General features: G+C 43.0%; 1 protein-coding gene across 1 annotated transcript in view; it reads left to right on the top strand.

Annotated features, from left to right (window-relative positions):
* F13a1 (coagulation factor XIII A chain) overlaps positions 1–27500 on the top strand; it is a 157279-nt gene that overhangs the window by 85326 nt on the left and 44453 nt on the right. Inside the window, exons 8-10 of the mRNA XM_005355047.3 lie at positions 1017–1155; positions 25109–25212; positions 26793–26881. Coding sequence (XP_005355104.1) covers positions 1017–1155; positions 25109–25212; positions 26793–26881 — 332 coding nt within the window. The remainder of the gene's footprint in view (positions 1–1016; positions 1156–25108; positions 25213–26792; positions 26882–27500) is intronic.

Here is a 27500-nt window from a genome sequence, read left to right as displayed (position 1 = left end):
CTCTTGTAGACCAGGCTGGCCTTGAACTCACAGAGATCCGCCTGCCTCTGCCTCCCGAGTGCTGGGATTAAAGGCGTGTGCCACCACCGCCCGGCAGTCTTCCCCTGTCTTAAACTGAGAGGAAGGCAGACCCTGGAACAAGTCCCCTTCAGGAATAATGTGAACCAGTATCCAACAATTCCCATTAGAATCCACCGGGAACAGACCATGAGTGCCCATTGTTGTACTGGTCAATAGAGGTTGCAGAGGAATGTAAAAGTGAGAAGCCAGTGGTGGCTGTCACCCTGCTGTTTGGTGGCTGAGGCCAAGTCATTTAAAGGGCAGGACACAGAGCTCCACTTAACTCACATTTGGACTTCCAAGGTTGTTCTGTTGAAAGGGCTGGATAGTCTTTGTTAAAAAAAAAAAAAATGCTAAATTATTCTGATGGAGGGGAGGGGGAAGGCAAGCCAAGTCATTAATCTTGAAATTGTCAGCTGAATTATTTCCAATGAGCCCTGATGTCTGTCATCCTGGGAGTCAGAGAGGGCATTTGGATTAAGTTTAATCAATAGGTGCATATGGCAAGAGATGTACCCAGGTAATTTATTATCTAACAAGTCCAATGAATCTGTGGTGCACTCTGCACAGAGTGTTCCAAGAGCGAATTTCATCCGGAAGTAGCGTGCCCCACTGAAGGGTTTGATAACCCTAGCTTCTGATGGGTTTTCTAAAAGCTGTGTTTTCATAAAATCCCCTGTCCAAGAATTACTTCTCCTTTGATGACGCTGTGGTTAGGAAGTAAACTACTAAGTAGCATGTGAATTCTGTTACGAATGATCTCCTTGGCACCCGATCCGTGGTTCCAAAAACATAGTCTCTCTCCAGCTCTCAAGGGACTGAACAAGTCGCACTTCTTGGGTGTGGAGCACCCGAGGAAGGGCTTTTTTGTGTTGAGAAGGAAAAAAGCCCCGCAGAGGGAAGGACTTTTCCCTGTGTTTCTCTAGAGGAGCTGATGCAGTTGTTTTCACCTACAGTTTTAAGATGCCTTGGGATCCCAGCACGCGTCGTTACCAATTATTTCTCAGCCCATGACAATGATGCCAATTTGCAAATGGATGTCTTCCTGGAAGAAGATGGGAACGTGAGCTCCAAACTCACCAAGGATTCAGTGTGGTGAGTCTGACTCCCAATGGCATGGGCTGGTGTTGGGCAAGCAGGCCATTCCGTGTGCATTACAACATGGATTTTGACAAGTGTTTCTCTCTTCTATTTTAAGGACCTTTTGGCATCAAGGGCGTAAATGTCTTAATGTCACTGATTTTTTTTTTAAGTGGTGAATGGGAAATGTTACTGAGCAGACAGTTTGGGTCCTAGTGATAAAAGACAATCATCCATCTATATGAGAACAATCATCATAGGCAGCCATGGGCATACCTAATTCATGGGTCTGGTTGGTTCTTCTGTATGGTATATAAATCAACCATAAATACTATGGTTGATTGGGGATTGTAACCAACACGCACATCTGCCCATAATTTCCTGTGCACCAGTTTATGTGTGTGTATACTCTTACCTGTCCTAACAATTATATCCAGTGATTGACACAAGAGCTCTTGTTTACAGATGAAGAAACTGAGGCCCAAAGAGATTTCTCTCAAGGTCACATATCTCATAAACTGTCAATACACTCCATCTTCTCCTATTCTTAACCCCACCTATTTTTACCTCTGAAATATGGGATTTCTCCTTGAGTATTGGCTCAAACTTGGCCTTGACGGTGTGCCCAGATTTCATTTAGAGATCAAGATGGGAAAGGGTGACACGGCTTCCAAACACTAGCTTCATGTGTCTTTCACTGCGTTGGAGTTCAATACCAGAGGCTGGCTTTCCTATAGAGTGAGTGCCCAAAGAGACTGGGCTTTCCCGGAGAACCCATCATTCTGATGCAGTGCCCTTACTTACTCCTCTGGGTCCAAATAGAGGAAAGTCTATGTGGGATGAAACTGGGATGGAATTTGAGTTGTTACCAAGCACTGAACTGGGTAACATTTCTAAGCCAAAAATGTGTCCTTCATGTTCATCCTTTGTAAGTCATGAAGCTAAAATGCTGTCAGTAGTAAAAGCTCCCAGATAGGGATGGTGGGATGTTACAAGCTCATTTTGAAGAGAAGTTAAAAGTTAGATGCACCTGAGAAAGCCGCACTGTGGGCATGGGTTGGCTTCGGGAGCAGCACTAACTCACTAGGACCTGTAAGTGGCCACTAGAGAGGGTTGAACGAGGGAAATGGCTGAAATGCCCCCAACTCACAGCATGAAGTTATCATGAATAGAGCCTCTTAGTTGAAGGAATGAGTTGAGACAGGGTGCTGGAGGGCTTGGGCAAGATAAGGTCTGGCCCATGGAAACCCAACAGCAATTTAAAGGGCCATTTAAGTCAGTGGAATTGCAGTTGACAGCCCTGTCTGTCTGAAATGGCCAAAACATTAGCCCCTAAAGTTCACTGACAATGGTAATGGCAGGATGAGAATTATTCTATTTTCCCTGTAGTACTGGAACACACACACACAATCCCTTTATATAGGCACCTTCAGCCTCCCAGCTCCTTTATCCAAATATTTCCATAGGTTCCCTATGAGGAACCTACCAGAGGTGCAATGAGGCCCCACATACAGTTGGTATAAAGTCATGAGGTGGACTGTCCTTGCTGCTGCCATCCCTTTATCTCTGACACTTTTGAGCCCTGTTCCCTGTCTCAGAGCCTTCCTCCAGTATTTCCCCAAACTCATAAGCCCTTGATCCTAGTCTGATCCGCCATAACCCCAGTGTACACAGTGCCCTAGGTTTCCCTTTCCTCGTCAGCTAAGACTCGGGGGTTTCAGTGCATGGAGACAAGGCATCTCTTTGACAGTGGCCTGTGCTATCCCAACTCAGGACATACCCAGACTCCAAGGAGAGGGACGAAAGGTCTCAGCATCTTGGCTCTACCGCAGACCAGCTGTGTGACCTTGAGAAAGGCAGACTTTCTCTGCGCCTCTCTCCTCCTCTAAAGCAGAAATGACTGAATTCCCGACTTCACTCAGGCAGAGCCGAGAGTAGCAGGTGCCTAATGAACACTGGCTGCTGGGATCGCCGTCTTTATTAGATGCACAGCTGGAGTCTCGGGGAGGCAATATGCTTCCATCCTCCTGAGCACCTTCGCACACTTAAAAGAGAGGGGTGCGCAGTGTCCTGAGATGACTGGTACCTCTGTGACTTTGGGGTCTTTTAAAGAAAAGGTAGACACTTGTCGGGCTTGCACAGATACCAGGCTACTCTATAAACTATGTGTGTTCCAGGAAGCCAGACCATGTCAAGGACTCTCCTTGATTGAGGAGCTAGTAAGGACTGTCCTGGACACAACAATCAGGATGCAGCCATCACAGCCACACCCCCACATCAAGCTTTGGGTTAGGCTGTTGTTTGCTGTTTGTCTTTAAGGAAATGACTTCACTTCTCTGTGTCTGGGGTCTTTATCATCCCAGCAGCTCCGGCTTCCTAGCAGTGACCGTGACGAGTAACTCAATGAGGCTGTCCAGGCAGAACATAGGTTACGAATGTCTCACTCCCACACCCTAAATCTGAACTATTACACAATCCAGCACTTCATGTGTCCATGCAGAGAACTCCACACCTGCTCTCATGTGAGAATGAGAATCACCACAGAACACACTGAAGTATGCCACGCGGAATCACCGTCTGATGGTGTGTGAAGTGTAGGACACCAAGGTCGCTGTCAAGTCTAGATTTGCGTTCTCCCAGTAAGATACCTTACTGTGTATATGCAAATGTTACGATATCCGAAAAGATCCAGGAACTCTGGCCCTGGGATAGTGTTCTTAGTCTATACTGACTAGTGGCAGGGCTGATGCTGGTTACAGCAAGGCTGGCCAGTGGCAGGAAGGAAGGTTGATTTGTGGGCTGGGGGAAGAGACTTGTGCTAAACAGAGGCTAAAGAGTGGGCGGGAACGTTTGCTGAGCATCCTCTGACTACTCAGACCTAGGCAGTTTTCTAACACAGTTCTGAGGAACAAGCAGCCGCGCCCAATCCCATAGACTCACCTCCCTCATGGACTCCAATGTCCCCATCAAAGGATCCCGCCCCAGCCTGACTTCTCACTCCTGTACTCGGTGTCAGCCCCTCCTCTCTCTAAGGAACCCACAAGAATGGATGCTCCACCTTTCTCTCGACCCTTTGACACCTCATTCCCAAAGTCCATGGACTGTGCCAACCTGATTTCTTTAATTTAGGACTCTGTGACCTAGGGCATCTCCCTTTCAGAATTCATCCAGGTTTATGAATATGAAAATCAGGACCCAGACCAGCAGGGCCTTTCTGAGAGCAGGCTCAGGAGTATGCAAGGGGAGATGGTGTGGAACACCAAGGACAGGCTGTTTAGCTTCCTACTTCCGGTTTGCTGTGTTAGGTCCCTCATGGTAGACAGTCTTTCTTGAGGGTGCCTGGAGGAAATGCAGCGTGTAGGGGAGGCCCCTGTGAGTCACTGTAGGCGGTTTGCTAAAATGGCCGACCCAGCACCTTACTGCTACATTATGGGAATGTGAGGGCCTCTCTGTGAGCGAGAGCCGTTCATGCTGGGTGGACATGGCAGCTTCACTGGGCTTTACAAGAGCTGTTTGGCCACCTCATGATTTGCAGGTCACAGTGAAGTTGGAAACAATTTTAAGACAGAGATGGTGACTCTTACCAGGTCAGGAAAGGTACTTCACAGCAGGGCTGACCCTCCTGCCTGTGTAAGTGTTGTAAGTGTCACCCTGTGTCCCTTGGCTAGAATGAGTAGAGTCTGGCTTGAGGACTCTGAGTGGAAAAGTGTGCCCTTCTTGGCGATAGAACACAGCTCCCATCAGGGAACGGTGTCTGGTTTCTTACCTTTGGAGGGGGTTGTTTAGTTTTGTCTTGTTTTGTTTTTTGCCTTCATCCAGCAGCATGCAGGGCATGGAGCAAGTGTAAAGTAAACAGTTTCATGTGGGAAAACAGTAAAATGCTCAGCAAATGAATGAACATCATTTTCTCATCCTACAAACCCTACGACACATAACTGTCTCCAGACCTCAGGTACTGAGGCTCCGAGACAAAGTAATCAGGCTCAGTGCCCTTGAGAAGCTCCCCAGTGTTTGTCAGGAGACAGCACATATAGAACGCCCTCCATAAGATGCAAGGAGGCTCATGATACGCACTGGGAAACAGAGAGACCAGAGGGAGATTTTTATTCTAAACCCTGGGAAGCAAGGCTGCTCCCATGAGAAATGGCCATGGGAGTCAGAGTCATTATCCTCCTGCAAACTTCTGGCTGTGTTGGCCAAAGATGGAAAGCTCCAGGAAATACCTTTAGTCCACAGATGGAACCCAGGGGCATGTCACTAAAGGTCCAAGGGCTGAACTGAAATAGCCAGACATTTACTGCTTCTGGGACCAGGGATGGACCTGCATGCAAGGATTATCAGTTATTATGAAATGGGCATTAGACATTCAGTCCATTTTCACTCTCGTGGAGGGGCTTTTGTAGTCTTTCCTACACGTCGGCTAGAGCTCTTACTTCATGCCACCCTCTGAAGGGTATAATGCTCCCCCCCCCCCAGCACTCAGGAGCTGTTAGTTCTTGCTCACTACGGCTGAGACTGAGTAGCTGTTACCTAGGTATCATCGCCTCTCCCCTACCCCATATTGCTGGCCTGTTATGCCCTCAGCCTCCTTAATGCAAACCCAGCCCTTGCTTTCTGATCTGCTTTAGAGGCTCCAATTGTGAACATCTTCCCAGAGTCTTTCTTAGAACGAACAGCTTCACTACCCATGGATCAGGGACCCTTGATTGTCCATATCCTAGAGCTTCCCACCCACCCACTCCAGCATTCTCCCTGGGCTAGAGGAAGCACAGTTGCCCCCAGCTTAGGCATGGTTTCAGTTACCACTGCTGACCTTACAATGCGGCAAAGGCACTTCACGATTTAAACCTGACCTTATCCACAGCCGGCAAACTCTAAATGGATCCTCTCTTGTGACCCTGAACCGAAGCAGATGATCATTGCTCTGGGCTGGATGTACTGCCACACAGAGAGAAGGGCCCACACTCCACAGTGCAGATGCTCGGCTAGTTAGCTAGAGAGATTTCACACTTAGGTGTTTTAACTTAGGCGTATTCTCTAGAGAAGGAGACGGAATGTACATATTACAGACATGTAGTATAAAAGAAGGCTTACTAGAATGGACACACTGTGTCCAATATTAACATGTGACATTGCCATCTACAAAGTTTATGCTCTAGTCTCTCTCTCTCTCATACACACAAACACACACACACATATGCACACATACACAAGCACACACACACAGAGGGCAGATATGCAGAAAGACATTCATAATATAAAATAATATTTAATAAAGTCTCAATATTTTAGGTAAGATTGTTATTTTGTGTTGGTTCACATTCAGAGCTACCTGAACAGCTTGTAACTCTCAGGCCATGGTTGGCCATGTGCATCCTGAAGAAGCTTAGAACCCAGTAGTTGCTGAGTCCATGAAGCAGAATGTCTCAGTGGCCTCAATCTGGCACTGAAGACCTGGGCAATGCCCATAGAGTCACTGGTACCCAGTCTTCACTAGTAGGCAAAAGAAGTCACATAGAAACCTATTCTTTCATAAGTTAAACTCTCTTTCTCCAGCACACACACACACACACACACACACACACACACACCCACGCACCCACGCACCCATGTGCACACACACACAGTGTAAGGTAGTATGAATAGACCTGACACTAATTACCCAGAAGACCTTGGACAAGCAGCTCATCATCTCAAGACCTTTAGGTCCTCATATGCAAATGGAATACATCAGTATTAATGAGCTGTAGAGCCCTTCCCAGCTTCAGAAATAGCTTTATTTTAATAAGTTATGCTGTTCTTCTCTGCAGGCCTTTTCTGTATAGTTCAGCATTGTCGGTCACTTGCTTTGTGTGATGACTACAAGCGTGCATGTGGCCAGGCTGTGGCCAGTTCGCTCATACCAAGGGGCCTCTGGGTTAACTGACCTCACATCAGTTCCCCGGAGGAAGGAAAAAAGGAAATATTGACCTTCCTTCACTACTTTCTAGAAAGAGCGCAGTTGTATTGTCTGTGCTTTGCATTCCCATGTGCCAGTCTCTCTGCAGCGGAAGTGTTAATTTATAAACCAAGCCCTGGCAGAGCAAGCCCTGGTGTCCTGTCTGGAGGCTCATCCTCCTACAGACAATGCCCAGCACACCCTACACGGTGGTCTATGCAACACAGGCACATTTTACTTTAGCTTAGATGTGTTGTATATTTCTATAAGTTGGACTCTCATCTTGCTGTATCATCTTCAGTTTCAATCACCGTGAAAAATAGAATGATCTGAAAATAAATTCCAAATAAAATAGTATAGAAGAAAAATCCTGAATATAGACTGAACTGCTTAAAGATGTTGGAGGCTTTGTAAAATTAGCTCATCATGCATCCAAGTTACTAATTCTGAAACTGTATCCACGATGTTTGTTTTCAAACATTACCTTCCTAGCCATACTTTTGGCCAACTCGCTCTTATGACGATCAGCAGGAGCTACCCCGTGAGCTCTGTCATTTGCAGACTGGGAATGTACAGCAAACACGGACCACCATGTGAAGCAAAGAACATGCAGTTACTCGAAAATTTACCTCCAGGAAGAAAATATTGTGGACCACTTTCTGTGCATTAATGCTATTGCTCTAAGCAATGACATTTAACCTGTGCAATTCTTACCAGTCTCTCCAGAGGTTCCTGTAACATGGAGGGGGTGCCTGTTTGTTGGCGTTTTTGTCCCACTCAGTACCCCACAACTGTTTAGCCCCAAAGAAAATCACACATAGGTCTCCATAAATTATAAGCTGACTGGCCCATTAGCTCTAGTCTTTCACTGGCTAACTCTCACACCTTGATTAACCCATTTTTTTTTAAATCTATGTTAGCCTTGTGGCTCAGTACCTTTTTTTCATTGGGGCAGACCACATCCTGCTGCTTCGGTGGTCTGGACAGGAGTGGGAGGAATCAACTTCCTCCTTCCCAGAATTATCCTGTTCTCATTACATCATTTTTACTTCCTGTCTGGTTTTTCCGCCTATACTTTCTGCCAAGCCAATCAGCATTTATTTAAAACATGATTGACAGATTACAGACAATTCTCCCACACCAGGTTTCTATCATTGTCTTCATCCAAAGATGAGGAAACAAGCACAGAACTTGACCAAGGTCCCAGTTAGTAAGTGTCAGATTGAATTGCAACCACATGGACCTAAGCAACCCTCATTATCTAGCACATTTTCATCACTCCCAAAAGAAACCTTCTCATTCCTCCAGCCACTGACAGCTGCTAAGTTTTTCTGTTCTGTGGAGATGCCTGGTACGGACATTTCATGTTCATGGAATCATACACTGTGTGGCCTTTTATACTGATTCCCTCCACAGATAATGCTTCTCATGGCTCATCCATGTTGGAATACATGCTAAGATGTACTCTTTTTAACTGATGAATGCATCAGTTAAAATGTCTGTGAACAAAGCACATTTGATTTAGCTCTTCATCAGGTGTGCTTTGGAATTACACTAGGGCCTTTTATGAATAACCCATGCTGATCGCCACGTAAGCGTCTTTGTGAGAGCATATGTTTCTAGTTCTCTTAGAATCAACATAGTTAGCATGGTTTGGTCATATGGTAACATTATGTCTAACTGTTCGAGAAACTGACAAACTTATCTCCAAATCAGTCCCACTGTTTTACATTCTTACCAATAGAACACAAGAGTTCCAACTTCTCCACATCTTTGCCAAAATGATAGTTTTCTTGGGTTTGGTTTGGTTTTTAAATTGTTCCAGCCATCCTAGTGAGCATGAAAGGGTATGGTAGGTTTTAATGTCCGTTCCTCTGTGGAATGATGATGTTGAATGACTTTTCTATTTTACTGTTCGCGTATAATTTTTGGCAAAAATAGTCATTTAAACCCCTGTTCAGTTTTAAAATTGGGTTGTCAATCACTGTATTATAACTGTAGTTGCTTGTCCTGGATGCAAATAAGCATTTCTCTAATCTCTGGGCTGTCTCTTTCATGTCATTAATGGTCTAAAAGCAGAAAAATAAGTGTTTATCAAAAGCATCTTATATTTTTCTCTTTGGTTGCTTATACTTTATTATCATATGTAAGAGATCATACAGTTCAAGATCAGAAATATTTACCCCTCTTTATCTTTTTGAGTTTTCTAAGTTTAGATCTTATAACTGAATCTAGGACCCAATTTAAACTAACTTCTACTCAGTGGAAGGGAAAAGAAAAAGTAAGGGGAAAGTTCAGAAGAGTTGCTTCTAGCTGTTATAGAAAAACCAGGCTATGGGTAGAACTCTTTATACCAAGTGATCACTGAGTCCAAAGAATAAGAACAAACCCCAACTTTAGAACTTTTCAAGAAGTGTCTAGAACAGCGTAATAACAATGGGAGTAGAAGGAGCTTTGAGGGCGTTCAACCCTGTCTCTTCTCTTTGCTGAACTAGTTCTAGGCTGTATACATTCACAGCTACTGAGGCTTCTTTCCAGACTGCCATGGAGATTGGCAGAGGTGGGTGAAAAAAAAAAAGAACCACAAAGATCAGGGTGCTTACCAAGACTGACATGATTTTCTTGAATAAATATTGTTTAGCTTGTTGTAAGTCCCTTGTTCATTACTGGAATGCTAGAAGAGTTGCTCCGTTTCTCTCCCTGACATTATTATTGCCATTCTGCCATTGTGGAAATGCTTCCCAAAGTGTATTCTTGTAATTGTTTTTTTTTTAATGTGCATGGGTATTTTTTCCGACATGTATGACGTTGGACCCCATCCTGCCTAGTGTTCACAGAAACCAGAAGAAGCCACCGTATCCCCTGGGACCAAAGTTACAGATAGATAGCTATGAATTGCCATATAATATAGGTATGGGAAACTAAACCCAGGTCGTCTGGAGAGCAGCCAGTGCTTTTAACCACTGAGATCTCTGCAGCCCCCACAGCCTATCCCTAATACTCCCTAAGTGGATCCAAATGAAGGAATCCACCAGACCCTCAAAGGGGCTCTATTTTATAGGGATATTTTTAGCATCTAATTTAGTCTTCTTACATATATATCTTGCAATAGGTAATGCACAGTAATGAGTCACTTAATGAGGAGGATGCCTTCTGGGAAATACATTATTAGGTTATTGCGTTATTCAAATATCATGGAGCACACTTATACAAGCAGAGACACTACAGGCCAGCCAGTTAAATTGGCCTCGTAAAGCCATCAGGACATGGTGGATGCGGTCTGCGTGTGCCGCTGGTGTGACACAGTATACCACTTAACAGAAAACTTCGACTCCTTTTATTTATTCTTTGAGATGGCCAGGGAGACATTGGAGGCCTTCTCTCTGACAGCCTTCTTACATCCACCTTTCAACTTCATTTATGTATTTATTGGGTTTTTGAGACAGGGTTTCTCTGTAGCTTTGGAGCCTGTCCTGGAAGTAGCTCATGTAAACCAGGCTGGCCTTGAACTCACAGAGATCCACCTGCTTCTGCCTCATAGGGTTAGTGAATAACTTGAAAGAGAGGGGATAGAAGAAAAATTTTAAAAGCCAGATGTTGGGAAAGATTCCTGCAAATGGTGCTGGGATTAAAGGTGTGCGCCACCACTGCCCAGCCCTCTTTTTTATTTATAATAACTCACTAAGTCCATTTACTAAGTCCATTGTATACTCATGCGCATGGGGCACCACCCATTGGTGCATGGACAGTTTCACAGCGGCTCCATCCCCAGACAAAACTGATTCTCCATTCCTCAGCAGCCATCAATTCCTTCTGAGCTACTCAAGAGCCACTTCCCCATTTCTATTGGAATGTTGACTGGCTTGGGCATCTCTTGTGAAGGCAGTCATGGCTGCTATGACTTCACAAGGACACCTACCTTATCATGTTGAGAAGACACCATTTGCAGAAATCTTTCCCAACATCTGGCTTTTAAATTTTTTCCTCTACCCCCTTTCTTTCAAGTTGTTCCCTGACCCTTTGAGGTAGGGAGTATGATGTAGATGTCCCATTTAGGTTTGAGAACTCCATAGTCTCTGTTCTTGGTCCACTTGTGACTTTCTGTGTCAATTGCCATCCTCTACAAAAAGAGGCTTCTCTGATGAGGGCTGAGAGTCATATTAATTGGGTACAAAGGTAAGTATTTAGAAGGCAGTTTTATACTGTGCACATTAAACAAAATAATAGTAGTCCTCCTTTAGGAGCCTGTAGTCATAGGTTCTCTGTAGATTGTCCAATGCCAAGCATAAATTCTGCACTGTGGAGCAGGCCTTAAGACATTGGCTCACTTCTGCAATGGCCCCTTCTAGTTTTCTGGATTCTTCCAGTACTCAAGCTAAACAAAAACATATAAATATGAAGAGCTAAGGTCCACCTGTGAAAAAGAGCACTCCGTGTTAATCTCTCTGGGTCTGGGGTACCACACAATATAATTTTTCCAGTTCCTATGTATTTAAACTTTGTAAACTAATAGAAGTATACTCTGATATAATGTTTAAGATATGGTACAAAAAATACATAGATCAGTAACCTAATTGTCACATACGGTGTGCACAGTAGCATGTACTAAGCTTTGAGGGATAGGCAACATGGGAAGTTGCTTTATCATGGTGTCCCCCCTGGCAGGTAAGAAAGACAGTGTCATAACACAGGACATCACTGTGAAACAGTAACTTTAGCTCAACTTTAGTAATATGTGATTATTACACATGGAATTCCCCATCAATCAAAACATTGTTATGACACATGACTATATAATACACATGACTTTGCATCTTCATTCCTCCTTTATACCATTAGGTATTACACTGAGGTTTTAGAAATTGTGTATTCATAAGTATGTCTACAGGTTCCATGTTAATATAGTAAATAGATGTTAGGGAGGGAGATTTTGTCTGGGGGAGGGTACTGGTCTTTAACACTTCTAAAATATCACATTAGATATCTTCTTCTCACGACCATCCTGCTGGGATATCTCCAATGAACACGTGAGTGTATGTTCTAATATCTTGTCTGAGAGTGGACAAATAGGATTGCTGTACATATTGTATTTATTAGTCAGAATGAGAAAAAAGTGGGGTATCATCTATGGGGGAAAAAACACATGCTAAGATATTTTTGTAAGGAAATTCCAGGTTCTGGTTTATCCTGAATTCTGTCTAAGAGAGATGCACCATCTATACCATTCATAGTTACCAAAAATTAAAAAAAGAGAAATTAATAAAATACATATCATCAAGGCTAATTTAATTAACTAGTTAATAAGATAGCTTTAAACTTTAAAAATAAAAGATATCCTGTACCAGGGCCCAGTAAGATAAATGTACTGTTACCCTCTCATGAAAGAAACTTCTCTTTGTAATAGACAGAAAGCATTACAGAGAACCATGTCTGGTCAAAATGCAGAGAACAAGAGATCATGGGTGCCCAAGCCTAACTGTTCCATTTGCAACACTACTACTGCACCTAAGTCTCAAGAAGCACAGCAGAAGAGGGATCAGAAAGACTGTAGTCATCAGAGAATCAGAAAATCTGCTATGAGATTGCGTCTCCTAGAGATGGCAGGGAAGCTACATCCATGATGCCTCCCTCACCAATGCGGCTGCCTAAAGATGACCAGAGAAAAGCTAACACCAATAGCCATGCAAACATGGAAGAGGGGAATCTGACAAGGCCCCATCTTTACACAGAAAACTACAGGTAGCTAAGGAACACAGAAAACAGGAAAAATGCTAATCTAACACTAAGTGGTCAGCTCTAAAATCATATACATATAAGTAATATTAAATTAATTGAGCAGGTTGCACACACACATACACATGTATACAATTAAAGAAAAGGAGACTATGATTTTTGAGAGGGAAAATGAGGGGTTATGGAGGATAGCTTGATGAGAGGGAAGATATAATTATATTTTAATTTTTTAGAAATTAAAGAGAAAAAGTAATCCTTTAAAAAGTACAAGATAAGAGCTATCATCTCTAAAATATTTATTCATAGACATCTCTATAATGTAAAATAAGAACTTTGGAACCTACTGAGACTGTTGTCGGAATGTTTGTAATCCTCTCTCATAATTATGGGAAAACTTGGGCTGAATTTATTATAGAAAGTTTTTATACATTAGAGTTCTACAAATGCAGATCTTCAAAAATCCAATCTTTTCTTCATTTTCAGGCAGGAAGGCAATTTCTAACTTGCTAGCCCCAAAAGCATGATGAAGTGATCAGGGTCTCATTTTCAATATGAATCTGGCAGGGTTGTGGGGCGGGTGGCTTCTGCTCACGGTGACAAATACAAGTCAACATGAGTGGGTGCCGCTTATTTGAACACTCTGAGCTTTGTTTTTATTGGGTTGTTTTTCATTTTAAAAATACACAAAAGTGCTGAAAGCAGAAAAAAAAGATATCTGTGTGATCATTTTCTAATTTTCTGAAAATTTCTTTTATTCAAGCAAAATTTTCCCAATAAATGGTCAAGTTACCCGAGTTACATCTCCAATGTACCTCCAAGATAGAGTGGAATAGAACTGGTGGAGGGCATATTCCCAGATGACCTGTTGAATAGACTCAGATTAAGTACTGCGTTTTCTGTAAAGCAGCTGCGTTCCAGACTATTGTTCAGTCAGTGTTTCCTATAGAAGCCACACTGTTATTTAGAGTCAGTGTCCTTCCTCTTTGATTGCAATATTTGATGGGTAATGCATGTCTGTGTCAGGGAAGCTGTTAATGATTTGGGTAAATACACTAGTTTTGTGTTGAGCATCACAACACATCCCTAAGTCCACTCCCATATGCACCTTCTCCCTACCTGTATCTCATGTGACTCAAGAGAGTATATTAAAATTAACTTGCCAATGAGAGGAATAGAATCCCTTGCCTTCAGTACAAATTAGAATAAGCTCCTTCCTTACTTATCATTTTTCTTGATGGATAATTGGCGTCTTTCATGGCATCCTTCACTAATCTCCCGCTGAGCATCATCACACAAATTATCAGGGATGGTTCAAGGGGTTCCTAACTGGAAAGAACTAAGGCAACCATGCTTTAAAAAGAGGGGCGAGCTGCCTGGTTTCTGCCTCATCAAACCTCTGGCCTTTGATTGACGTGACTCGGGAGTATCGAGGTACTCCTTCCCAGTTTCAGCGCTTTGGCAGCCCTAGCAGAGAGCAGCTGCATTCTGAAGGAATCCATTGCTCCCAGCCCCCTGCTTCATAAATTATTCCCCAGCCTATCTCTGAACAATTTCATTTCGCCATCTCTCATCATCATATTTCCTTAATGGCCAGGGTTTTCCTCAATCTCAACTTTCATTTCCACTTTGAAGTGTCTCGTTTGATAATTCTGAGTCCACCAACTTGATCCCACTTGTTGCTCCCAATTCCCACCCTCTCCATCCCATTCCCATCCTGTTCCCACTGCCACATTCCACGCATGCTGTCATTATTGTCCCCCCCCCCTTCCTCATGACTGTATTGGAAAATCAGCAGACCCAGGGATCTTGGGCTAGCTCCATCTGCCACCCAAACACAGATAATATGCAAGGCATCCCTGTGCCTGCTTGCCTGCCTTTCAGCTGCTACCAGTTTTGCAAATGAAAGAATTCTAAACATTTGGCTTACAGTTGAAACTGCTCCAAGATCTCCCTCAGAGGGCTTTCTCTGCATCTAATTTGTGCTCCTGTGCAGCTTTATAAAGAAATACAAACAAATTATTAGCTTCTTTCTTCTCTTTTAAGAACTCTTCCTGTGGAACTTTTCTGGACTGATTATAACTGTGTTGCTCTGTTTGGGTATTTAAACAATTAGCCAAGGCTATTAGGGGGTAATTAAAGAGTTAGTCAAGGCTGTTAGGAAGGGGATTAAACCTTTAGCCAAGGCTGTAAACTAATTAAACAATTAGCCAAGGCTTTGTGATGTTTAAATGGTTAGACAAGGCTAGGAGTGTTTCAGCTGCTAGCCAAGGTAGAGGTTTGTTTGCCTAAAGTCACTACTTGGTTTTCTTTGAACCCAAAACACATGCATCCAGGAAGTCCATTTTGGTCTCAGATACATTCTCTGTCCTCCATTCCACAGGCTTCTGCATCTCTGGACAGGATTATCCTGGTGATAGGCCTAGGGCAGACCTTGAACCATGCTTTAACTTCTGATAAAAAAAAAAAATAGTCATTTTGGGCTGATGAGATGGTTGAATAGGTAAAGGCACTTGCCACCAAGCCTAGCAACCTGTTTATTCCCCGGAATCTGAATGGTGAAGGGAGAGAACTGACCTCTGCAATTTCCTCAAATCTCTAGTGGTCTTGGGTAGGCACACAGAAAGAGAGAAAGAGAGAAAGAGAGAAAGAGAGAAAGAGAGAGAGAAAGAAAGAAAGAAAGAAAGAAAGAGAGAGAGAGAGAGAGAGAGAGAGAGAGAAAGAAAGAAGAAAGAAAGAGAGAAGGGGGAGGGAAGAAGGGAGGGAGGGAGGGAGGGAGGGAGGAAAGAAGGAGGGAGAGAGGAAGGGGAAAGGAGGAAGGAAAAAAGAAATAAAGAAAAAAAAGGAAAAAGAAAAAGAAAGAAAATTTAAAATAATATTAATATTCATTTCTGGAAGGAAAGGTAAGGCATGCTTATCATCAAAATTTTTAAAATATTGCAAAAATGTGCAAAAGCACCCTTTTCTAACTACTCAGAACATTGGTAATATTTTTTAACATTCTTTCGTGTTTATGTATATTGCATGTATTTTTATTGCTGCATAGTGAAGTTTCACAAACTTATCAGCTTTAACCAACATGTATTTGCCATCAAGCAGTTTTTGTGGATTGAAACTCTGGCACAGGTTGGGTGGAGCATTTGCTTGGATCACAAATGGGCACTCAGACTGTTGGCTGGGGCTGTTGTCCAGTCTGATGCTCAAGGTCCTCTCCAAGCTCATCCAGACAATGACAATGAGCACACACCATCCATGGCCCTGAAGCGTTTCTTCTGAACATGCGTATACCACAGACTTTATTCCTGCCTGCTTCAGGTTTAAAAATATTTGGTCACTTCTTGGACAGCTTAGGTTGTTGTAGTTTTCAGTTTTCCATTCAGGTAAATCAATCAATCTTTCTTTCTTTTCTTTCTTTCTTTTTTTCTTTCTCTTCCTTTTTCAAGACAGGGTTTCTTTGTGAAACAGCCTTAGCTGTCCTGGAACTAGCTCTGTAGACCAGGATGGCCTTGAACACACAGAAATCTGCCTGTCTCTGTCTCTCAAGTGCTGGGATTAAAGGTGTGTGCCACTACCACCTGGCTGAAACCATGATTCTTTTATTGTTATTACTATTATTGTTGTTGCTACCAAACATTCATTGTCTGAAACAATGTGGTGTGACATTCCTACATAGGCAACAATGTATTTTGATCATGTCCCCCATTTGTTACGTGTTCCCTCTCTCCCTTTCTCTTTTTCTATACAATGTTCGACTTTTACTTTTATGTTCTTTTCCTCCCACATTCCCAGTAAGAGGAAAACTGGGCAATGTTTATCTCTCTTAGGCTGGCTTATTTCACTCAATGAGATCATCTTCAGTTTCCCTGCAAAGAACCTGATTTTTTCTTCCTTTGTAGCTAAATAAAACTATGCTATCGGGCAGGGTATAGCTCAGCAACAGAGCATTTACCCCAGCACGGCAAGCAACAAGTAAATAAAAGGAGAAACTATTGTGTATATGCACCTTGCAGATAGCCTCACAATTCTGATGACCAGTAAAGTGGCCCTCCATCAAAGGTTTCACTTTCCATGAATCTAGTTACCCTCGATCAACCACAGTCTGAAAATTAAGTGGAAAACCCCAGATATAAACAATTTAGAGTTACAAATATTTCTTCTTTTTACCTTGTAAGGTGTGTGTCCATATGTGTATCTGCACAGGGATGTGTGCACATGAGTAGAGTATCTTCAGAGACCCGAAGACTCCATTTGATTCCCTGGAGTTCAAGTTATAGATGGTTACAGGAGGCATCTAATGTGTCTTCTACAGGAGCAGCAAGTCCTCTTAATGGTTGACCTATCTCTCCAGTCCCTACAATTCATAATTTTTAAATTCTGTGTCATTCAGAGAAACATCATGAAATTCCATACCACTCTGCTCTGCCCCAGCCAGGATATAAAGGACCACATTCATACAAATATTGTTGGCAGTATATTTTTATATGTGTCCTGTTGAAATATTTCATCCTAGGTATGACAAGATAGGAAAAACTACAGTCTATGTCAGGTTTGGCATTGTCTGCAGTTTTAGTTATTGCTTAGAACATATGCCTGGTGAATAAGAGGGCCATCTGCGCCCAGCTCTTCCTGGGTGTAGACCTAGTTCCAATGGGGAGAGCGTGGGGAAGGGCAAAGCAAACAGAACCTTAGAAGCAGATTCTTCATGTGTGTTACTGCATTACTCAGCACAGCATCCAGGAAATGGGGCCAGCCTTGATTGCCCATCAGAGGATGAATGGATAAGAACAGAGGGCTGCATACACAAAATGGAGTTTTATTCAGCCATTATGAAAAATGCAATCACGACATTTACAGGAAAGAGTGGATAAAACTAGCAATTATTATATTAAGCAAAGTAACTCCAATTCAGAAATATAAATGCCTCATTTTCTCTCATGTTAAGATCCTAGAGTTTAAAAAATAATCCTACATTTTAAGTCATATATATGTGGAGGGTACAGGTCATGAAACGAGAAAGGAGGCCGTGAAGGGACTAAGGGAAGGCTGGGTAAGGGGGAAGGGCAACAGCATGCACACCACATAGAAGCCGAGTGGGGCTCCTGGGGGGAGGAAAACTGTACAGAAAGAGCTGCTGAGAGAAATGGCCTGATTTCTATGGGAAAATCAAGTAGCTAGAAGATCTGTAACATAACAAAAATATACACACATGCATTCAAAACATGTGTATGTAAGAGAAAATTTATCACATAAATTTCACAAATAAATTGTCATCATGTGTAAAAAAAACAGAGAGAGGGTGAACACAGAGGGAAGTGGGGGAGGATCAATGAAATAAATATATGGGAATACCACAATAAAGCCCAATGCTTTAAATGCTAATTTACAAAGAATGGATTCACACCTTCTACAAATCCATGGCAAAATTGTAAGATGAGAACAGAAAGACTTAGGGAGATAACTGGACAGAGAAGGCTTAAGATGAGAAGCGGCATGTTGGGAACCTGTTAACAACTGGGGAGTTAACAACTGGAGGCAATCAATTCAGGATGAACAAGTGCTTCAGATCCACGGTGCAGCAGAGTGGCTCGAGTTAGTAATAATGCAATGTATGCCACGCAATTACTGTGAGAGCATATTTCAAATGTTGGCATCTACAACAGGAACATACATTTAAAAAAAAATCACACTTGGAGCTGGAAAGATGGCTCAGTCAGTACTCAAGAGAAGGTGCAGCCATGTCGGGCAGCTCACAACTGCCCAAAATCTCACCTCTAGGGGATCCTACACCCAATTCTGAGTGTTTCAGGCATCACACTTGCATGTACAAACCCATTCATACACATGCGTATACATATTCATATACATATACATGTAAATTTTTACAGGGCTGGAGCCCATGCCTCGGCCGTTAAGAGCACTGACTGCTTTTCCAATAGACCTGGGTTTGAACCCAGCAACTACATGTTGGCTAAAAATAGTGTCTGTAACTCTAGCTACAGGGAATATACCAGGCACACATAGGGTGCATAGACATACATGTAGAGAAAACATATACACAGAAAAGTAAAATAAAATTTTAAAACCTAAAAGTATATTTGAAATCACATTGGATACCACAAATGTATATTCAATGGGTAGTATTTTTTATTATCATTATTTGATGATTTAAAATAAATAAAAGGAAATGTTAGAAATTTATCAGGCTAAAAGGAAAAGATACCATTTGGAAATATCAATCCTCAGAAATGTGTGTAAATTGCATCCAAAAAAAAAAAAAAAACAGTGGTTGATAACAGCCAGAAACAAGTTTTTCCCCTTTCCACTAAGTACCTCAATCAACCATCTAAATATTTTAAATAAATAAATTCCTATAACTATTGCCTCTTTCATGGGGAGATCTAGGATAGAGCAGACCAGTGTGTATGCTGGATGGAGAACTCTCTCGGTGCTTTCGCATCTGTCCAGAGCAAAGAAAACCACATTGTGAACAGAGTGTCCATGGCTGTAGAGGGAGCTTCCTCTCCTACTGCTCATGGCCAGCTGACTGCTAAACCACTGGCCTGCCACACCTTGCCAAAACCCAACCACAGGAATACAATTTCCAAACAGTCTCCCTAGCCTGCAAGTGCCTCCACCTGTGAGATGTTTCCTTTCCATACACAGACAGCATCTTAGCAGTTAGTCAAACTGGAAGCCAGATTTCACAGGTAAGCACTTAGGTGATAGACTGAGAGGCATCTTTCCCCACCTCCTGGCCATTTGAAAAGAAATATTATCTTCAAAGAAACGTCTTTGCCTGAGATCTGAACTGCAGAGAGTATTTTTCTTTTCCCAGGCTAACCTTGCCAAGGAGATATGCATTTAAATAAGGATAATTCGGATCCTATTCTTCTAGTGGGGACAGGTAGAGTCATAGAAGCCCGGTACTGCCCACTCTGCCCTGGAAAAGTCTTTTTGCTGTCTTTCCTGGTCCTTCTGCCTCTCTTCTGGAGCTAGACAGGCAAGGTGCCACACACCCAGTGAACTTCCTGAGACAGAGGTTGTTGTCTGATGGGATCCTACCTGCTGCTCCTGCTCCGAGACCACATACTATGGCCATTATCACATCCTCACTGCCCTGGAGACCTGGTATAGTGTCCCACACTTGTTCCACAGATTGCTCCTGGCCTCTGCCTCTTGACCCCTGTTATTTGAGCCCCTTCTTCCCACTTCCTATCCACTGGGCCTTTCTAAACTAGAAGGAGGAAGTAGATAGGAAGTAGGAGGATATCAGTCACCCCTAATGTTAAATACTCAAAGCAGTCTTCCTTGTGTTGCGTTATATAACAGTCACCCCAACCCCAACCTCACGCATCCCTTTTCTCTTCTGGAATACAGTACTGCTCTCTGCCCCATCTTAACCAATGGGATTTCCCCTCACTCTACTACCCATGAACATTCCAGCCATCTCTTTATCAAATCCCAGTAATCACATGTATGGACAAAAATGCCTCTGGGAAGTTAACTCCTGCATTTCCCATAGGCAAGCAAGCGCCTGGAGTCCAGATGGAGCTGGTCACCCCCAATCCCCACCACTGCCAATATAAACTTTTGTTCTTTGCTTCTTCACTCTGTCAGAACTTAAGTCTTCCTTGGGGCTTGGGACATAGCTCAGTCGGTAGAATACTCACCTAGCATGCATGGAGCCCTGGCTTCAATCCCCAGCTGCGATGACACTGGCTTGTTGTCCCAGCCTTCCAGAGGTGGGGGTAGATCAGAAGTTCAGGGTAACTCTCAGCTATAGAGAGCTTGCCGAGGCACTGGAGTTGGGGTTTCTACCTCCCGTGGTAATGATCTTTTTGTGGTAGATATACTTCATTAGAACTTTGTAGAGTGCTGTAGCATTCTTGTGTGGATAGGGACTGCCCAATCTGAAGACCCGTCCCACCACCCCTCTTCCACAAACACCAGTTTGCAAATTTTACTCTACTTCTCAAATTATTCCTAGCTTCTAATAAGAACAAAGCACAGACATTAATTTGTTTCAGAATGCCCACAATATTTTCCTTACCCATACTACAGCTCAGTACTTAGGAGCATTGACTACAAAGCTCTACCATTGATAGCCTATGTAATCTAAAGCTAGGTTCCCTTCAGTCTCCTCCCTTGTAAAAGGGGTGGGAGGGAGTTACAGGAAGGGGTAGTTATGATAGAATTCACAGGGTTCAGGGTCTATCAGGTGCATTAAGATACATAAAGATTTTTAGGATGTTGGAATATTAGGGGTGATCGTTAGTTGTCCCCCAACTCTGATAGGTTTTTTTTCAGGTGATTGATTGATTGATTGATTGATTGATTGATTGATTGATTTATTAAAGATTTCTGTCTCTTCCCCACCACCGCAATCAACTCCCCCTCTCTTATCAGCCTGAAGAGCAGACCAGGTTCCCTGCCCTGTGGGGAGTCCAAGGACCTCCCACCTCCTTTCAGGTCTGGTAAGGTGAACATCCAAACAGCCTAGGCTCCCACAAAGCCAGTACGTGCAGTAGGATCAAAACCCAGTGCCATTGTTCTTGACTTCTCAGCAGTCCTCATTGTCCACTATGTTCAGTGAGTCCGGTTTTATCCCATGCTTTTTCAGACCCAGGCCAGCTGGCCTTGGTGAGTTCCCGATAGAACATCCCCATTGTCTCAGTGTGTGGGTGCACCCCTTATGGCCCTGAGTTCCTTGTTCGTGCTCTCTCTCCTTCTGCTCCTGATTTGGACCTTGGGGTTGTAGTCCAGTGCTCCAATGTGGGACTCTGTCTCTGTCTCCTTTCATCGCCTGATGAAGGTTAATATCCAGGAGGATGTCTATATGTTTTTCTTTGGGTTCACCTTCTTATTTAGCTTCTTTAGGATCACGAATTATAGGCTCAATGTCCTTTATTTATGGCTAGAAACCAAATATGAGTGAGTACATCCCATGTTCTTCTTTTTGGGTCTGGCTTACCTCACTCAGGATAGTGTTTTCTATTTCCGTCCATTTGCATGCAAAATTCAATAACTCATTGTTTTTTACTTCTGAGTAGTACTCTAATATGTATATATTCCATACTTTCTTCATCCATTCTTCCATTGAAGGGCATCTAGGTTGTTTCCAGGTTCTGACTATTACAAACAATGCTGCTATGAACATAGTTGAGCATATACTTTTGTTGTATGATAGGGCATCTTTTGGGTATATTCCCAAGAGTGGTATTGCTGGATCCAGGGGTCAACTCTGATAGGTTTATAGTGCCCCAGACATACTGTGGTCACTGCTTTCTGCCTTCTGGCTTGTCATCAAGGCCCTGAGACCAGCTGTCTGTCACTCAGTGATCCTAAGCCCCACCCCAGTGAATTTTTATTTCAGCACATGTCACTTTCATTAATTATGTTTAAAAACCTGAGTTCCTTTGCTTGAGCATTTATATAGCCCTATTCTAAATACTTTATTCTAAATAATTTATTCTCTTAATTAAACTTTGCCATAAATATAAAACATGCTTTAATCAGTGGCAAATGGTATGTATGTTGTTATTCCTTGTAGATTGTGAGGTTCTTTATGAGAGATTCTACAATTTATATCCTGATCATCTTTGACTTTTCAGCACTCAGAACAGTATTCTGTGAATAGCGTGTATGTGATTAGGTTAGAATCTCTTCATCGACCCAATTAGAAATACCTAGAATTGAGAGAGAGACATGTACAAACTACTGACATTGAGGCATTCCAGGAAGATGGATGATGGCTGGGTCCGAAACCCTCAGCGCTATAAACAGAGGCTGCAGTAGCCAGCATTAAATCCTGAGCACTGTCTGAGCATTTTCTACAGTGCTCACAGGTTAATGTGCTCTCTTTTGATCCTCTATTGTCGTATAATCCCAGGTCTTTCCAAGGACATAATAATACAATTCATGATGACATTTCATTCTGTGCTCTTGTTTCAAGGGGTCATATGCAAGGTTCTGGGGAGTTTTAAAAGGCCTTACCTCAAGGGGTGCCTGCTTTTGGTGAAGCGTAAAGAGACACTTACCCTGGTGACCTTTTCTTCTCATTGAACAGCAAATGCAAATTGCTACAGATTTAGAGAATTATAATCAGTAGCTAAGGTTACCATTTCTTTTTTTAGTCCTCATTGTATTTTTCTGTTTTTTCCATGTTTTTATTTAGTTAATTTACATACCAACCACAGTTTCCCCTCCCTCCTCTCCTCCTGTTCCCTCCCCCAATCTCCCTTCTACCACCACCATCTACTCCTCCTCTGTCTCCATTCAGAAGGGGAAGGGCCTTCTATAGCACATCAAGTTGAGACTAGACCAAGTTTCTCCCCCTTGTATCAAGGCTGAGCAAGGCATCCCACCAGAGGAAATAGGTTCCAAAGGGCCAGCTAATGCATTGAGATCAGGTCCTGGTCCCACTGATAGAATCCCCACAAACAGACAAAGCTATACAACTGTTATTCACATGCAGAGGGCATAGCTCAGTCCTATGCCAGCTCCGTAGCTGTCAGTCTGGAGTTGACGAGCTCCCACAAGCTCAGGTCAGCTGTCTCTGAAGGTTCCCTGTCATGATCTTGACACCCATTGCTCATATAATCCCTCTTCCCTCTCTGCAATTGGACTCACGGAGCTCGGCCCAGTGCTTGGTTATGGGTCTCTGTATCTGCTTCCATTGGTTACTGAATAAAGGCTCTTCGACGACATTTAGGGTAGTCACCAATCAGATTACAAGGGAAGACCAGTTCAGGCACCCTCTTCACTACTGCTAGGAGTCTTAGCTGGGGTCATCCTTTAGGTTTCTGGGAGTTTCCATGGCACTAGGTTCTTCCCTAAACATATAATGGCCCCCTCTATCAAGATATCTCTTTCATTACTTTCCCCCTTCATTCTGCCCTCAACTGGTCCATCTCAGTTCCTTAAGTTCCCCTGCCCCCAACCCCTCCCCTTACCTCCTCACCTTACCCCCATCCCCAGTTTACTCTAGATATCTAATCTATTTCCTCTTCCCAGGAAGATCCAAGAGTCACTTTTATGGTCCTCCTTGTTATCTAGCTTCTCTGGTGCTATGAATTATAAACTAGGTATCCTTTGCTTTACAGCTAATATCCACTTATGAATAAATACATACCTAGTGTTTGTCTCTCTGGATCTGGGTTACACACACAGGATGATTTTTTTTCTAGTTTTATCCTTTGCCTGTATATTTTATGGTGTCATTTTTTTTTCCACTGAGTAATACTCCATTGGGTAAATATACCACATTTCTTTATCCATTCTTCTGTTGAGGGGTCTCTCGATTGTTTCCAAGTTCTGGCTGTTATTAATAACTCTGCTATGAACATAGTTGAGCATATGTCCATGTGGTATGATTGAGCATTCTTTAGGTATATGTCCAAGAGTGATATTGCTGGGCCTTGAGGTAGATTGATTCTGAGAAACTGCCATGCTAATTTCAAGTTTGTACTCCCATCATCAGTGAGAGATTGCCCCCCTATTCCACACTTCTCCAACATAGGCTGTCATTAGGGTTTTTGATCTTAGCCACTCTGACAGTAGTAAGGTGGTATCTCAGAGTCATTTTGATTCGCATTTCCCTGGTAGCTAAGGATGTTGAACAATTCTTTGAGTGCATCTCAGTCATTTGAGATTCTTCTATTGTTTAAATCTTTACCACATTTTTAATGGGATTAGTTGGTATTTCGATGTCTAGTTTCTTGAGTCCCCTGTCAGATATGGGGTTAGTGACGATCTTTTGATGCAGAATGCATCAAATGGTGGGAATGCGAGTCAAATAATCCCAAGCCAACTCTGAGTAGAGTATTCTAAGGTTTTTCTTTATTAAAAGGGAACTCATGGATCACAGCGAGGAAATAGGAATGGGGTCCAACATCCAGGTATGGCTCGGGGAAGAGGAGAGGCGGAGCAGGAGGGACCACGGTTTTGTGGGAGCCACTGTTATGCCCCAACCTGGTCCAGCCTCTTAAGGCCACTGGCATTTCTTTCCTGCCTTTGAACATTGTAAGCTCTGTCTCAAAGGATGGTTTAGATCCAAACTATTACATTATCTCTGGATGATCTGGATGAAACCAATTTTAGCAGAGGAAAGCAATGACCAGTCATGTCAGGGACCCCAAATGATGTGCTATAATCTCAAATCAGAAGGCGCAGGCAATCTCCAAAGCCCTCAGATTTAGTTTGATCTACCCTAGTGATCACAGCACAGAATGGAGGTGACTCTGAATGCTTAGATACTAGGGTATTATGGGAAGTGTAACCTCATCAGGGTTATCTTCTTAGGAACTACCACTGTTGGAATGAAGCTTGGATGACAAGGCCTGACCTTCCTGTCGGATTTGGAGGCTGGCAAGCTGTGGACAGCACACCCCAGGAAAACAGTGATGGTAAGCCTGCCTCTTCCCTATTCACCCCACTGCTCACCTCGGTGTGTGGGTTGCACACTCTTTAGGAACCAACCCTAGAAATGTGCTTGTTAGGCATGCATACAGAATTCAATGCCTGTCAATCAAGTCTCACTTCATTTCAATAGTCCGCTTTACCCTGATTGTTCTACAACTTTTGGGAAAGGAATATAACTTATATAACTCATCTAATCTTGCTTTGATAAGCAGTTTTGAAGACAGGGCAAAAAAAATACATCTGGGTAAACACTTTTACTAGGCTATAAAATATGACTTCAGCCCTCCCTGATCCACAATGACGAAGTGATAAAAGGCAAGAGAAAAAAATAAAAGTTGAAAGATAATTATAAATTACTTACTAAATTGTTCTTCCAAAGGCTGATGTCTTAGGTTCTCTGGTCTCTTTCAAAACTTGAGTGGGTAGATGTCTCTCTTCTAACTTTCCAACCCTGCTAATTAGGAGTGGCTGTGACCAACCCCAGATTTTTATAGAATTGCATACTTTTTAATATGATGATAAACACCAAAGGACTGCAAACCCTGGATGCATTCAGCTCTTTCCTCTGCTGTTGGTCTGAGACAGAGATGTTATATGTAAGTCTCCATAGATAGGAAAGCATTCAGTCCACAGTCACGACGAAGCTACGCTGTGATGCTGGATTTTATGGAGAAAGCATCAGGCTATCGGTTGTTCTGGACTTTATAGTATGAGGAGACTCACAGAACTACAGCTAATCTCTTAGAAAATGTGGATGGGTGGCTAAACTTTCAGGGATCTTAGAAACATAAGCATGAGCGTGCTAAGGCTAATGAGCATGGTCAGTGTCCAAATCTACAACACCCTGACAAATGTCATAAACAGAACAAAACAAAAAGAAAACAATGAAAGCAAGATCAGTACGACTACTAAGGATGTATCAGGGACAGCCCTAGTTTGGTTTCTGATGCTGTGATAAACACCACAACCAAAAGCAACTTGGGGTGGATAAGATTTATTTCAACTCGCAGTCAGAGTCCATCATGAAGGAAAGTCAGGGTAGGTGCTCAAGGTGGCTTGCTCGGTCTGCTTTCTTATACAACCCAGAACCGCCTGGCCAGGGGATGATACCACCTACAGTGAACTCAGTGCTCTGACGTCAATCATTGACCAAGAAAATGCCCCCACAGGTCAGCCTGCTAGAGGCATTTTCTCCATTGAAGCTTCCCTCCCCTAAATGACATTAGCTTGTTCCAAGTTGACAAACACTAACAAGGATAATTTGAAGGAGAGATAAGCGTGACCAGTGCACGTGTTTGTAGTCAGCAGAATAGAATTAGGAATAGTGTTGACCCAGTATTCTTTTCCTGGGATTGAGCTGGCATTTCTAGCAGAACTCTTTGGATCAAGCATATTGGTCACCTGTCTTCTGTAGCCAGCGAAAACATTTAGACAAAGTCACTGGTGAATCTGGGAAGCACTGGTGCCTGTAGACCCCCCCCCCCCGCCCGCCGCAGGGCTGTGTCAATGGGCAGAATGGAAAACAACTAACTCATACTGCCTTCCTCCTTGTTGTGTGTTCCAGGCATGTACCGCTGTGGCCCAGCCTCTGTTCAAGCTGTTAAGCATGGCCACGTCTGCTTCCAGTTTGATGCTCCATTTGTTTTTGCAGAGGTAAGTGGAAAGCTGGAGGGAAGTGTCAGCTCCCACCGCAGCCTCTTAACACATCAAAGAGTTAGACACCAGGTTGTTACTTCTCGAATTCCCAGGTACATGGATGGCGTAGGCTTCGCATCAACCAGACATCTTTCCATCCTTGGGTTTTTAATGCCTAATGAAATACCTACTTAACACTTTCCTGCCTCGAAGTCTTGAGATTGTTTTTCTACTAAAAGCAAGAGAGTTGCAACCCTGAGTTTAGTTCTGAGTACCTAGGAACTAGAATCAATTGTTCTGAAGATATTAAGTGATGAACCGGATCACTCAACTAAAACTTGGTTAGCGGCAGCAGCAGCAACAGCAGCTGTGGTAGCAGCTAAAAAGAGAAGGTTATAAAGAGCTACTCAAGAAGAGAAATTCAGGCCACTTAATGGGTTGATGATGATGTTAAGTGAAGGGTCTAAGATTCCAGAACAACAGGGCAGGAGCTAGAAAGAGAGGAAACAGCTAATTAAATCAATGTAAGAGGCATCAGGTAAAAGAGAAGGCTAGGAGTCTCTTGCGGGGCGGGGGGTGAAAGGCTGAAATCCCGGATTCCCTTGAGATATATTTGCAGCAATCAGCCCTGGAATGG

The sequence above is a fragment of the Microtus ochrogaster genome, chromosome 16 (genome assembly GCF_000317375.1).
Source record: "Microtus ochrogaster isolate Prairie Vole_2 chromosome 16, MicOch1.0, whole genome shotgun sequence".
Classification (NCBI taxonomy): Eukaryota; Metazoa; Chordata; class Mammalia; order Rodentia; family Cricetidae; genus Microtus; species Microtus ochrogaster.
This window is presented reverse-complemented; position numbering and strand designations above follow the sequence as displayed.